This window comes from Quercus lobata, chromosome 11 (genome assembly GCF_001633185.2).
Source record: "Quercus lobata isolate SW786 chromosome 11, ValleyOak3.0 Primary Assembly, whole genome shotgun sequence".
Classification (NCBI taxonomy): domain Eukaryota; kingdom Viridiplantae; phylum Streptophyta; class Magnoliopsida; order Fagales; family Fagaceae; genus Quercus; species Quercus lobata.
The window spans coordinates 28,241,191-28,257,153 of record NC_044914.1 but is presented as its reverse complement, the minus strand read 5'-3'; the positions used below and the strand labels follow the sequence as shown (position 1 = coordinate 28,257,153).

General features: G+C 29.6%; 1 protein-coding gene and 1 pseudogene across 1 annotated transcript; both read right to left on the bottom strand.

Annotated features, from left to right (window-relative positions):
- Positions 1-3,675: 3,675 nt before the first annotated feature.
- On the bottom strand, positions 3,676-4,234 carry LOC115966663 (basic form of pathogenesis-related protein 1-like). The gene has a single exon (XM_031085849.1). The coding sequence runs from the start codon at positions 4,192-4,194 to the stop codon at positions 3,676-3,678; it is 519 nt and encodes a 172-aa protein (XP_030941709.1). The 5' UTR covers positions 4,195-4,234.
- Positions 4,235-12,392: 8,158 nt separating this feature from the next.
- LOC115966662 lies at positions 12,393-14,306 on the bottom strand (annotated as a pseudogene).
- Between the last annotated feature and the right edge of the window lie 1,657 nt (positions 14,307-15,963).

The following is a 15,963-nucleotide window of genomic DNA, read 5'->3' as shown; positions in this document are numbered from 1 at the left end:
TAAGTAAGATATTTCCTAAAAATAAATGTTAAGTTTCGTTCTAATGTTATAACTTACCACCAAACTAATGAATATGTTTAGTTATTACATTACAACACACTTATTACTAGTAATAAAGATTACAATTCTTGTCATAATCCTTATTCAGTGTACCAAACATACCCTAAGTGTCACAAAATAATATTACATGTGTTTAGTTTGTCCAATAAAATAATGTCACGTGACAGACTAAAAATGACGTGAATCATAGACACAATTGATACTTAAAATAAATTTCATTATAGTTAAAACAATTAAATAATTAAATAATTTCACAAATACTTATAAAAAGTTGCATTGTTACCATTATTTATTCATTAAACTTATATAATTGTTTGTAGCAAGCAGCCAAAGAGTAAGTTTAGCAAAAAAAAAAAAAAAAAGTTATTCACTGTACTGTGTAAGCCTTTACGAAAAAAAAAAAAAAAAAAAAAAAAAAAAAAAAAAAGTCGTATGGCTCTTTTTTACCACGTATCCACGTGAGGACAACATTACTTTTCAGAAATTGTTGTGTAAGGGAACTTGTTTCAGCCAAGGTAAAGCTTGTTTCAGAAAGTCTTGTTTCAGCCAAGGTAGAACTTGGTCTTCAAGTGGTAAATGTTTCTTCTCTTTCAGTTTCACTACAGTTTTTTTTTTTTTTCTTTCTTTCTTTCTTTCCTTCATTTTCTCTCAAATCCCATCTCTTTCTCTGTATTTTTTCTTTCTTTCTTTCTTTCATTCCCTCAACAAACAGAGACCACTGAAATCAAAGAGAACTCAAGCACGAAATGGGGATGGCTTCAAGGAACACCCGATCATGAACCACGCCTAGCTAACTCACCCATTTCAAGGCCCCTCCTGTCGTCGGCAATAGATAGTTGTTCAGCTTTGAAGTTCCGGCCCCGAGATTCACAAGTATTTAAAACCCATATTGATTTCTTTTTTAAAAATATTAAAGTCATAATTTTTTTTATTGATTATATGTTTTGGTTTTGTTCTAGAAACATCTGAAATTTGTATGAGGTGTAATTTTTGTAAGAGGATTTTTTTAATGAGAATTTTTGTAAGAAGTTGTTTGCTGGTAGAGTGTTGTTTTCAGTTAGCTTGTTAAAGGTGTGTAACTTGTGTTTCAACTTTCAAGGAGGAGGGCGAGGATAAATGAGTGAAGGGTAGTTTAGTCTCTTTGAAAAAATATAATTTGTCAGATGTTTTGCTCTTATTCCCATAAAAGTCTTTACTGTCCTGTGAAAAAGCAAAACAAAATCAATAAAATATTTCCTTATATGTACGGTTAATGTGTGCCCTTAGGGCATACATTAACCGAACCCTAAAAAAATTAAATAGTATATGTCGTGATAAGTTAAACTTTTTTTGAGAAACAGTACAGAAGGTACGGGAGTGCTATTATTACAACATTTGTTTGATAAATACTAAAAAAAACAAAAAAATAGCAATTATAGAATTTCAGTGACTTGGCAAAGAAATTCTAGAAATTTGAGTGATTTGACTAACAAGTTTAAAGGAGAGGGAGAGGGGTTCAAGTTGCACCATTTTTAGACCATAGATTTCTATTGAACCAAATGGTTAAAAAATGTCAATTGTCCATGTTATCATTAAACATTTAGGGTACGTTTGGTACATTGTAATGATTATTACATGAGAATAGGAATAAATATTACAAGGAATACATTAAGTTGGAATGTAATAAGTATTACTATTCATTAGTTTGGTGACTATTTAGGAATAGAATTCTGAATATGCATCCACAATTTAGTAAAGTATAAAAAGAATGTGTAAATAAATTATTTTTAAGTCAAATTTCCTAAAATACACTTATTTTAGGGTGTTCAAAATGGAGCTAATAATTAACAACAAGGAAAATTTATTTTCTTTCCTTTTGAAGATGTGGCAACTAATGGATTTTTAGGAAATTTTTTTAAAAAGTTATTACATAAGGTGAAGAAATAGATATTCATTACTTTTAATAAGAAATAATTATTCCTCATTTTGAAGAATAGTTATTCATAAAGAATAACTATTCATTATAATAAAAACATAACCAAACAACCGAATAGTTATGCTATAGGAATAGTTATTACATTACAGTGTCTATTACAGTCTACCAAACATACCCTTATTGTTTGTTACACCGAGCTAACCAAATTAAATTTAAAAAAAGTATTATATAAAGTTCAAAGCAAGTCCAATCCTTAGAGATAAAGATAGAAATGATTGAGTTGTAAAGATCATGATAAGATTGAAATGATCATTTTTGCTAATTTTTAGATGAAGAAAGCATCACAATCTGATCCTTAGTGTTAATGATTAAAATTTATTTTTAATTCAAATTCATCTTCTCTATAGAATTATTCTAATATTTTTCATAATTAAAAAAAAAAAAAAAAACCGTCAATGTTAATTGTTAAATCTCACACCTCTCTCTCTCTCTCTCTCTCTAAAGAGGTTGTAATTAATATTGCATAATCTTCTCTCTCTAAAAATAATTGTAATAAATAAGGTATAGGCAGAGAAAAAAAAAGCCTTTGAATTAATTTAGCTAGAGTGGTAAGTAATATATGTTTAATAATGACATGGACAATTGACTTTTACAACCATTGGATCTCATAACAATCTATGGTCTGAAGAGTGTAACTCTTGTTAAGTTACACCAAGTTACACCACGTCTAAGTTGAACACATCTCTCTCTCTCTCTCTCTCTCTCTCTCTTTATATATATATATATATATATATATATATATATTTTCATTTAAACCCTATTAAAATCTTTGAACTTAATATTTTTTACTTTTCTCAAGATGGTAAAATATATAGTTCCATATACATAATCATAATAAATGCTTAATGGAAGAATATATAATTGAATAATTATAGAATACTCTTGAAGTTCCATAAATGCATACTCTCTCCTCTCACATAATAGTGAGACTCACTAATTAATTTCATGGTAGGACTCACAATTCGTGTGAGAGAGGAGAGTACGCATTTATAATACTCTCAGAGTATTCAATAATTTAACTATATAATCATGAGTAATGTTACAAGTACAAAATATTTAGACCAAAAAATAAAAATATAATCATAATTACTATCAATTAATAACTATCATAATTATCAAATTTTATATTTAGACCAAAAAATAAAAGAGAAAAAAAATTTAATAGGAAAAAAAAATCATATTATGCTAAATTTACTCGTGCGTTGCATGATTTACCAACTAGTTCAAATAGATTTGAATATTTTAGTTTTCGGTTTTGGCTTCTAGACAACTGTTAGAATTGAAAACAAAAAGAGAAATATTATGGCTATGATTGAAATGAATTATAGTCAAATTTAGAGGGTGCAATTTACATTTTAGTCTTAAATATTTGTTAAATCAATTAAGAAATACATGTATGTTTTAAATTTTATTGATCTTAACAATTTATACTCTTCTTTTCAATGTCACGTAATATAATTGAAAGAAATCTCCAAATGTTATAACACGAGTATTATACACGAACCATAGAAATAATCAAGATCATACCAAGATGCAACTCTTACTTTTATTCATAAAAAAGATACATAGACCACTAACATACTTATATTAACGCACATTACATTTATTTATCTCAAAAAATGTCCTTCTAATTCCCATTTTTAGGTCATAGATGGAGAAGGGGGATGCTTAATGTAAGGCCGGTCACCAATGAAGTTCCCAGGAGGATCATAGTTGCAAGTAATGAATGTCCCTCCATTGGTGCAACGCACTTTAGCACATCCTAGACGAAGTGATTTGGCCCAAACCACCTGAGTATAGTGGCCGCACTCCCCACCAATACAAGAATTAGAGTTGTAGTCATAGTGGGGCTTCTCAGCCACCCACAGATTCACACCATCTTCGATTGATAGGTCACCGCTGCCCCATGAAATGTTTTCACCATATGGTCCACCGGAGTGCACAAGCTTGCAATCGCCAATACGCTGATTAGCATAGTTTTGTGCATATGCTGCTACTTTGTTATCCCAAGTCAGAGGTGGATCTCCCACCTGTGCACGAGCTGCATTCTGGGAACTGAGGTAGTCTTGTATAGAGCTTTGGGCATGGGAGAGATGTACTAGGGTTAAGCCCAAGAGACATACAAGAGCTAGTACTAGTGCTAAATTATACAACCCCATTTTAGTTTGTGACCTACAATGCAAAGTAAAATGTCAAGTGATTGGTAAGAAGTAAGGTACGTAGTGAGGGAGTATTTATAGGGATATAGTGTTAAATGTTATTTGATGAACTTTGGCAAGTAACATCTAAGGGATTAGAAGGACCAAAATAGCCCCTCAAATAATTATTAATAGACATTATTATGATTATATCTTTATATAGAAGTATACATTCAACCATTTAAAAAAAAAAAAATTTGCATTCAACCATTAGGTAATTATTATGATTATATGTATGGAGCTATATATCCTTCCATTTCAGGAAAATAGCCTAAATATTATGTACAAAGATTTTAATGGAGGATTTAAATAAAAAAATTATTATTTTAAATTTTATAAATATATATATATATATTAAAATAATAACATGTATAATTGTGAGACCTCCAAAATAGATGTGAGTGTACAATTACATGGAAATAACAATGCATTTTGTTGCACAGAATGAGCCAAATTGTTCCCAGTGTGTTTAGTTGTGGGGCCAAAATGGGGATATATCCCTTCCGCTGAAACATTCTAACAAAATGTCCCATATTTAAACTATTTAGGGATATGTCTCTATTTTAAACTCAATTTTATAAAAATCAAGTTTCAATGAAAAACTCGATTTGGCGAAAATCGAGTTATAGGCAATCAAAATAAAAAAATAAAAAAAAATAAAAAAAGCATGGAACTCAAGTTCCATGTTGGTTTCTTCAAGAAACTCGATTTTCGCCAAATTGAGTTTTTCATTGAAACTCGATTTTCTAAAAATTGAGTTTCAAAACAGGAGCATATCGCTAAATAATTTTAGATATGGGGCATTTGCTGGAAAGTTTCAGCGAAAGGGGTATTTTTCCATTTTGAGCTTGGTTGTGGTTTCATATTATGCCTTGTTGCTATCTTAATTGTGATCAAACATTGCCTTGCATCGACCTGAAGTGTGTCGGGTTACATCTACTAACATGGGTCAGCACTAGTCTCAGGACCTTGACAAAGCTTCAAACTGCCGCATTAAAATGGTTAAAAATAAGGATTCATTAAAAGCACATCTATTAACTATTACATCTCACATAAATGTGATAATTGCATGGTCACTGAATGCAAATTTTGAGAAATTATACTTCTCATGGTAGAATATGTTATTTGCCCATTTCGCCTAAAAGATGTAGCAACATGCTCATGTTCTGAAACTATCTAGCAAAATGCCCCTGTTTTGAAACTCGATTTTTAGAAAATCGAGTTTCACTAAAAAACTCAATTTGATGAAAATCAAGTAATGTGAGAAATTTTAGATGGAACTCGAGTTCCCTTTTTCTTTTTTTTTTTTTTTTTTTTTTTTTTTTTTTTTTTTTTAAGTTTGATATCACATAACTTGATTTTCTAAAAATCAAGTTATTCATTAAAACTCGATTTTTAAAAAATCAAGTTTAAAACATAGGCATTTTACTAGAGAGTTTCAAAATAATAGCATTTTACTGAAAAGTTTTACGAAAGGGGCAAATGCCCATTTTGGCCAAATTATTGAGTAAATTGTTAGGGTAAGTTTGGTAACTATTTTTTCCCTTTATTTTCTATTTCCAAAAATAATTTTCTATTTTTGAGACTAAAAAACTTATTTTGTAACCCAAAATGAACAGAAAACAAAACCTGTTCTCAAAACTCAATTTGTGAAGGAAACTGAAAACATGTAAAAGACTGTTTTCAGTTTCTAATTTTCAAAAGTCAATGAAAATATGCATTTAATTTAATGAATCTATCTCATTTAATAAGTTAGCATTAGAGTTGAAATTCTAGTAACAACATATTTTAATAATTTCTATTTTTTTTCTTCAAAAAATTATCTTTTTAATTTCAAGTAGCCAAATATGTTTTTAATTTCAAAAATACAATAAAATTTTTTTTTCTTTATATTCCCAAAAACAAGTTTTTGAAAATAGAAAATAAAAACCGTTACCAAACATAACCTTAGTTTCTGTTTAAAATTTTTTTCTGACTTTGCAATTTTAAACAGGTAGGAGTTTTTACGTGGAATGGTGGACAAATAACATAGTCCACCACGAAAATATTATAATTTGTCTCAAATTTTTAACCTGACTCTGAAACCAATAAAATCCTAATGCACAAACAACCATATATACCTTCTTAAGCTAATCCAGTAATACATACGTGAGAAATCTTTATTGTCCCATCCAAAGTTTCGTTACAATTACTAGAAAAAGAAATTTACAAGGATCAAATTATAAGATTTAAGAGTTTAATCCAGGAAGCATTTTTGACCTTTGCACATGCTGTTACTTAATGGTGCGCTTAGAATCCAGCATTGATGAACAAGTGAACAACCACCTCAAGGTTTCTTTCTTTTTTTTTGAGAAACAACAACCCCCTCAAGTTGAAAGAAAATACATGCAAAATCATAGAAAGATGTAACTCTTACTTTTGGAAAAATTACATTTTACCACCTTAAATTATACTTCAAATTATGCTTTGCAATCTCAAGATCTTTTGAATGCACGTTTTAAACCATAAACTATGACTCATGTTATATTTTGCACCCCAATGTTAAGTTTTCCATTAATTTGAATGGAAATCCAAAGTTTAGAATGCAAAATGTAATCAGGAGTATAGTTTAAGGTAGTAAAGTGTAATTTCTTATATGTTTTTTGGGATTGAGAAGAGAGGTAATTGGGTCTATTCAAAAAATATCATACTTTTTCATCCAAAGTTAACAACAAACTTAACGTTGAGATGTAAAATGCATCAATAGTCATAGTTTAGGATGCAAAGTGTGCATTTAAAAGGTTTATGGTGCAAAGTGTAATCTAAAGTATATTTTAGAGTGCTGAAGTGTAATTTCTCCATTACTTTTTATTGATCATCACATTGGATACGCACTATGTAGGCCACAAATAAACATCATTCATCACAGTATTGCATTGTTTGATTATGTATATCCATACAATTGTTTGATGGTTTGGTTGATTAATAGGTTAATTACATTAATTAATAGTTAATTAACCTTAATTAATCAAGTCATAATTAAAATTTGGGGGTCAGTGCCTAATTTATTTGGTTTAAACTTTCAAAGTGATTGGTAGAGAAATAAGGTATGCATGAGGGGGTATTTATTTATGAGAAGTGTTATGTTCATAACATCTTCATGAAAAATTATTGTGTAGTTTCCACAATACTTTCCAGTTAGTTTATCAACTAGTAAAGTTTCTAATGGTTAAATAAGAGATTTGGGGTTCAATCCCCGCCTATTCCAAAATCAAATTGGTGTCTTGGTCTGATAATAAAGAGCTATCATCAAGAGCGAACGTCATAAGTTGAAACTTTCTCAATAAAAAATAAAAAAAATACTTTCACAACAAATTCTAGGTGGTAAATTGTTATTAATTCTAATTTGAACCTATTCCTAAAATTACTTTTTTTATCCACCCATAACAGTCAATAACAACCTGCTATTTAAGATTTGTTGTGAAAATATTGTGGGAACGTTGAAAGTCATGGTAGAATGTTCAAAAACACAACGTGAAAAACATTAGAGGAACTAGACCAAAGCAACCCTTAAGTAGAATTTGCTAGTGACTAAACAAGTATAATCGTTTGTTTGTAAATGACATATGTTGCTTACATGCATGGATGTCATATAAGTTGTTAGTATGCTCCTACACCAAATTTAAAAGATAAACAATTAAAATTTATTATTTTACAAAGAAAATAGTTCTTAATTTCTTATTATCTTAATATTTGGCAAGTATGGAGGATACAAAGAAGCAATGTAATATATATATATATATATATATATATATATATACACCACCATTATTTGTATCATGTTATAAATAGTGTAACTCTTAATTTTACACCTAATAAATTTTACACATGCCAAATTGTATATCAATAGGATGCTATTTACTATTTGATCCATTAACTCATTTTAATGGATAATTTTGAAGTAAAAATAACTTAAAATTTAAAAAATTATATAAATGAGATATCTTTTAATCATAGATTTTCTTGAAAATTTGCATAATATAATTCAAAGATGGATTTTACAAAATACAAATCTAATAAAAATTTATTAAATGGAATAAAATTGGTAAAAATTACGCCAGATGTAATTTGAATCTGAGTTGTAGTTGGCTAAATTTGTACTATGTCATTAGAAAGAGTTTAACGAGGCAAATTCATTTATTGTCACTCTCAAATTATGTATAAGTGATGCATTAATTGTTATAAAAAAAAAATAGTGATGCATTAATTAGAGACAATCAGGGTTTAGTCATTGGCTCTTTGTCTCAACAACTATCATAGGACTTTCAAGCAACTCAGGTTGAGATTTTTGCAACTATCTATGCACTGGAGTTTGCTTTGGAGATTGGCATAACAAGTGCTATACTGGAGAGAGACTCTGAGCTGGTGATTAAGTCATTGGGTGACCTTGCCTCTTCTATAGCCTCTAATGCAAAGTTGTCGAATGATGCTAAGTTTATTTCTAGATATTTTTCTCAGTCATGTTACTCTCATACTAAGAGGGAAGGTAACAAAGTTGCTCATGTTCTGGCTCGATATGCTGTTAATGTCTCAGACTTTTATAGTGTGGATGGAGGGCATTTCATTACAACTTTTTTCTATAATGCAGGCTGATATAGTCAGTTTACCTTAGGCTTCGTTTGGAAGTTCATACGGGAATGGAATGGAAAGTAATGGAATGAAATGTATTTAAGTAAGGGAAAGGAATGAAAAAGATTTGAATGGAATCAAATTAGGTAACCTTGATTGGATATTTTAAAATAAAGGAATGGAAAGGAATGAAAATAAATGGAATGTAAGTAATCTTGTTTGGAAGTAACATAGAGGGAATGGAGTTGAATATTTTTATGACAATATTACGATTAGACCCCTATTTTAAAATAAAGGGTTGAATATAAAGGGGTATTTTGGGAGTTTTAGTAAAAAAATTCATTAAATCTAGTTTCATTCCCTCCCATTCCTCCCAATTTCAGGGAAAATGAAAATTTGATATTTTAAGGGAATAGAGAGGAATAAGTATTCCCTCCTACCAATTTTATTCCCTCCCACTTAAACTCTCAAACAAGAGAATGAATTTTCCATTCCCTCCATTAAAACTCCCAAACAATGAAAGGGAAGAATATTCTAAAATTATTCTTTTCATTCCATTTATTTTCATTTCATTCCATTCCATTCCCTCCTCCCAAACGAGGGCTTAATAAAAATCCGCTCATGTTTTTTTGTCAAAAAAAAGAAAAAAGAAAAGTGATGCATTAATTATTTATGTAAAATGAAATTTTTGTATTTATTTTCTAAAATTTATGTGCAAAACAATTGATTAGGATCATAGTATTCCTGCTTAAGTTTCATTATGTTGACAACAATGGAAACAACTTCAAACCAAAAGGGAAAAAGCACATTTAGGAACATATGAAATTATTAATTTAAAATTTGTGTGATTAGTGTAGTGAAAATAATTAAATATTTATCAATTCAATTAAGAAATTAATTTATATTCCGAACTATATTAATCTTAACAATTTATACTCTTCTTTTCCAATGGCATGTTATACATACATTAACACGCATTACATTTATTTGTCTTAGAAAATGTCCTTCTAGTTCCCCTTTTTAGGTCATAGATGGAGAAGGGAGATGCTTAATGTAAGGCTGCTCACCAAAGTAGATGCTAGGGGTGTGAGAGACTTGGGTGCTTTCAAAAAGAGATTTGGGTGTTTTAAGGAACCTCTCTTATGGGTAGTGGTGTAAAGTCGCCGCTTTTTTTTTATACCAAAAAAATAAGAAAAAATAAATACAATTACATATTCAAAATACATCAAATGTCATTGATTGAATAAAAAAGTAAATTTTGGTAGATTAACCTTACAAGGCTTTGGTCCTAGTTACAATCTATGCAAAAAATAAAATAAAATAAAAGGCTTTGGTCCTAATTACATTCTACCAAAATTAAAGACAAAATACTAGTCTACCTATCCAAAATCCTAAGTTCGGGAGCCAGGTTATAGAATGGGAAGACGTTAGGTACCCATTCCGTCCAGACAGAGTTTGGTCTTCTAGACTCTAATGACCATTATATACCCTTTTTGTATGATGTTGGATGATATGTTATAGCACACATGACAAACACTTGACAAAAATTAATTTAAACAAATTTTCCTTATGAATAATATCCTCTTTTTAAAGAAAAATCAAATCTGTCTTAAAAGATTGAAAAAAAAATGAAATTTGATTTGTAAAAATTAGATCTGCTTTTGTAAAGGAAAAAATGAGATTTTATCAAGAAAAATTAGATCTGTTTTTTGGTAAAGTTAAAAAAAAAAAAAAAAAATGAGATTTTTTTTTTTTTTTTGTAAAGTTAACCAAAAAAAAAAAAAAAATTTGATTTGTAAAAATCATATCTTTTTTCTTAAAGGATAAATAAAAAAAATAAAAAATAAAAAGAAGAGATTTTGTTAAAAAGAATCAGATTTGTTTTGAAAAGTTAAAAAAATGAATAAATAAATAAATAAAATTGAGATTTGATTTGTAAAAATCAGATCTATTTTTGAAAGTAAATAAATAAGACTTTTAAAAGAGGATTCACATTCATGAGACAAACTTACTGTGCATGCATCACATATTAAAAAGAAAGACTTTAACCTAACTCTTAATTCTTTCTTTCAAATTTCAAAATCTACAATTTTATAAAAAAGAAAAATTCTTAAGAAAATTTTTCAAATCTGTATTTAATGAAAATACAGATCAATTTTGTGACCAGAAAAAAAAATTCAGATCTGTATTTAAGGAAAATACAAATCAATTTTATGACCAGAAAAAATTCAAATCTGTATTTAATGAAAATTCAAATCAATTTTGAGACTAGAAAAAATTTAGATTTGTATTTAATGAAAATAGAGATCAGTTTTGAGACCAAAAAATTCAGATCTGTATTTAATGAAAATACAGATCAGTTTTGAATTTAAAAAATAAAAATAAAAAAGTTTTGTTGATCATTAGTAGATTTTGAAAACAAAGAAAAAAATTAAAACAATCAATCAACTAAAGAACATGTCAAAGAAAATTTCAACTAAGTATATAAGCACGGCAAACATGAATTAAGAACAAGGCACAATAAAAATCAAACATATTAATCGCATTCATGCAACGAACAATCACAACATACTAATTAATGGAAAGGAAAAACAGATAGAAGAATATAACTAAATACCTCTTGCATGAGCATGCTCTTCAAATAAAAGAATATTTTAGAAATCAAAGAAATTTTCACTTCTTTGAGGTCTAAAATACTTTACGTACAAAAAAGAAGTTCTTAAAGCAAAAGCCTGTAGAATTTCTTTAACGTGAGGGGAGCAGAGAAGTCAAAAAAGAAGAGCCCTTAATTCTGATCTTTTTCCTCTATTTATAGAGGTTGGGATGCTTAAAAAATAAGCTAAATGAGATCAGATATGAATTGGAATGCATCCTTATCTCTAAAAAGTCAAAAAGATAGGCTTTATCTCAATTAGGATGTTCTCAGGCCAGGCAGAGCATTTAGGCTAGTCGGCACTTGGGAAGTGCCGATAGGCCCTCTTGGGTGCAAGACCCGCATTTGAGTTTTGGTTCGATTTGGACTCCTTTTTTGAGGTTTTTTTAGCCGAAAATTGCACCTAAACGCGTTTTTGATTCGTGTTCTAAAATTTAATCCCTTTTTCTTGATATTCAGGTCTTTAAAATGATAATTATCTTTTATATAAATATTCCAAAAAGACTTGACTATCCACAACTTCTTTGTTATCTGATTATCCACTTTATTCTCATTCAAGCAGGCCTATTTTTTACACTAACCAACAACCAATCACAAAATTATTTAATTAATTTAATTTTTTAACCAATCAAAATTAATTTAAATTAATCAAGTGTAATTGGTTCCACCAAAAAAAAAAAAAAAAAAAATGAATGCAAACTGTGAAAACTTAATCTTGTGATATCTTTCAATCCGACGGTCTTATTCAGGAATCGGACATATCGTCGCGATTGTCAAAATCTCAAGATCATTTTTATGATATGCAATGAATGAATTAATGCATGTAATGCAACTCAAATTTTGGGTATATGAATGGTCACTCTAGCCATCTTCCAAGATTAAATTATGGGTGCAAAATCTAGTGTCTACAAGGGGGATCATAGTTGCAGACAATGAATGTCCCTCCATTGTTGCATCTCACTTTAGCACATCCTATACGAAGTGAATTCACCCAAACTACTTGAATATAGTCGCCACACTCCCCACTAATACAAGAATTAGAGTTGTACACAGGGATGGAACTAGGATTCAAACTTTAGGGGGGGGGGTGGGGAAGGGGCCGAAGTTTTTTGTTCAAAGATTTTAAAAAATTGAAATATCAATACTAGAGGTTGACAACGATGCATTATTAGCATTAATTTTTTTAATTATTTGTATTTTTTATTTTTTTTTAAAAAAATCACAAATGAAAATTTATAATCAAGAGTTTTGTAAGTCAATTGACACGTCCTAATATTTTCCAGGTTTGACCAAGATTAGTCCGATTCTTTATTCTATCGACATTATAAATTAAAAAAAAAAAAAGTATTCTTTTCACATAATTTTATAACTAATAACTTCATAATGCTATATATATGGTTAAAAGGTTCTTAAAAACCAAAAAAAAAAAAAAAAAAAAAAAAAAAAAAAAAAAAAAAAAAAAAAAAAAAAAAAAAAAACCAAAAAAAAAACAAAAACAAAAAACAAAAAACTATAGTTAAAAGTTTAAATCTATGTCAAGCATTATATTAATAAAATAGCTAAAATAATGGTTAATAAATATCATGCATTAATAGTCAACGAAATAAAGGGTAAGACAATTATTGGTGTCTTGGTATGGTTGAGATTTTTTCCTTTGAAAAATTGCAAGTTTGAAAAAATAGTAAAAAAAATTAAAAATTAAAAGAGATCTATTAAACAATCACATGATAATGAACAGTAAATTTGAGTCTTTAACTAAGTAAATAATAAAGCTTTTCCCATCATTACATTAATTTAGTTAAGTCGCAAAATTTATTACCAATAGACTAATCTCACACATACTTTGGTGGTAGTTTAGGTAAGGCACAAAACAATAGATTGTTATTGTTTCACACATGTATTACCATTAATGCATGCATGCCAAGTCTGTCCCAATATTAATAAAAAAATTAAAAATCAAAAAAATTCTACCATTCAAAAAATAAATAATTTTTTTTTCCCTTTGGTTGTGTTAAAGGCACCAACTGATCCAAGCTGTTGGTGATTAACTAGTGTGTGGATGGAGCGATCAGTGGTATAAGAGTTGTCTTTGTGGCTATAAGGTAGAGTCATTTAAGTGGGGCATAGAGCTCTCAAATGAGAGGGAAAAATTGGGTAAAAGTTATTGGGTTTTCGTGATTTGTTTTACTAGGATTTGTAATTGATTTGTTGTTATTGTTTTTGCTTAGACCAAATTTATGATTTGTCCAAAGATTTTTCTTATTGTCTGGATATGTATTTTTTTTTTTTTTTAATATTTTTCTTGTTATCTATTTTTGAGATTTATGGGTCAGCCTGTCAATTTTTTGGGTAGGAGGGCCAGGTATATAAATTATAGAGCTAAAAGTAAATTTTTTGGGTAAATATAATACTATGGGATTTTTTTTCAAAGGCTTGGGGGGGTGGGGGGAATGGCCCCCCTTAGCCCTAAGGTAGTTCCATCCCTGGTTGTACGTAGTCATAGTAGGGCTTCTCAGCCACCCACAGATTCGCAGCTTCTCTGCCTGAAAGGTCATTGCCACCCGCTGCAATGTTTTAACCATATGGTCCACTAGAGTGCACAAGATTGCAATCGCCAATATGCTAATTAGCATAGTTTTGTGCATATGCTGCTACTTTATTATCCCAAATCAGTGGTTGATCTCCCACCTCTGCACGAGCTACATTCTTGGACAATGAAGTAGTCTTGTATGGAGCTTTGGGCATGGGAGAGATGGACTAGGGTTAAGCCCAAGGAAAATACAAGAGCTAGTGATATCTTACACAACCCCATTTTAGTTTGTGACCTAAAATGCGAAGTAAAATGTCAATTGATTAGTGGAAAAATAAGGTATGTGAGTAAATAAATGGGGTAATTTATAGGGATATAGTGTTAAATGTTATGTGGTTAACTTTTGCAAGTAGATTAAAGGACAAAAACTTCCCTTTAGTAGTTAGTAATAGACATTATTATGATTATATCTTTATATGGAAATATATATTCTACCATTTACTTAATTATTAACTCTCTCTCTTTTTGTATTTATTGTTTCTCACCTCATTTAATAATGGCACACATAATCTCAAATAAAACAATTATGGAAAAAATTTGTTTGTTTTTAGACCCCTTAAAACACAACCAGATTAACCTAGGTAATTAGCCAAATGATTACTTAGTCAAATTATCAAGTCTAGGTTAACACACATATATCATATTATTGCAAAGTGTGAAAAATAAAGAACACAACAATATGATAGCCCAAGAAAACCAAACTGGTAAAAAACCTGGGGAGGATTTAACCTAGCTATCCTCAAGGTAAAAATGAATCCATTATAAAAGAATTGAAGTTTGCACAACAGCGACTTAGACCACTGACATCCTATTGCTACCTCGAGTAGAAAACTTACTACCGTGACCCCATGATAGCTCCGAGTCCATGGATTACTTCTTTCTTGAATTCCCAGCAAGTACAAGCACACCCGCTTATGTATCTTTAAGCTCTTAAAGCAGCAACTAAATCGATCACCAAGTTCTTGACATAATCTTGAATCTTGGAAACCCTAAGTATGTGTGAAGGCAACCACCTCTTGATCTCACAAAAGATTCACACACACAGCATAAGAAGCAACCTAAAAACGTGGATAGGGTTTCCCCTTTTATACTTAAGACAAAATATAAAACCCTGCAAGTCAAACGGGCTTGGGCTGAGTTGGAAAATTCTACAAAAAAACAATCTGCACGAGCTTCGATCGATCGAGCCTAATTTTCAATCGATCAAGCCAGGCAGATTTACACAGTAAATCCTGCAGAACACTTGATTCCAACTTTACATATAAACACACTTTGAGCAAGTCTAAAACAAAGACTAAAATGTTTTGATTATGGTTTGCCAACATTACAAATTGAAGTTCTAATACATTTAAACCTAAAGTCTTAAAACCCAACAAACTCCCCCTTTGGCAATCCGTGACAAAACACAAACTTAAAAAAAAAAAAAAAAAATGCTCAAAGTTTACAAAAACAACCCATTACAAAAATATTGCCCAACACAACACATTCAACCTAACTACTACTATCAATTGCAAGTGTAGACAGTAGCACGACTGAATCAACTTGTATATTTCTTGAAATACTCAACAAACGTATAAACGCATGTGTGGAAAATACAAGTAAAACATAAATATCTTCTTGATTTAACAAGACACAAAATAAAGATATATATCATGAATAACCTTATAATTATAAATCAACAAGCAATGTAAAACAAGAAACATATACAAACAATGTATCTCCCCCTATCATGAATAACTTAATCAACTCAGTCAAAACAAAGAATACATCATGAGCCAAAAAATGAAAATACACAATGAAGCACCTAGATACAATCTAATAGCTTCACAAGCTCCACAAATACAAAAAATCCAAAAAACTCCCCCTAACTACAAAAACT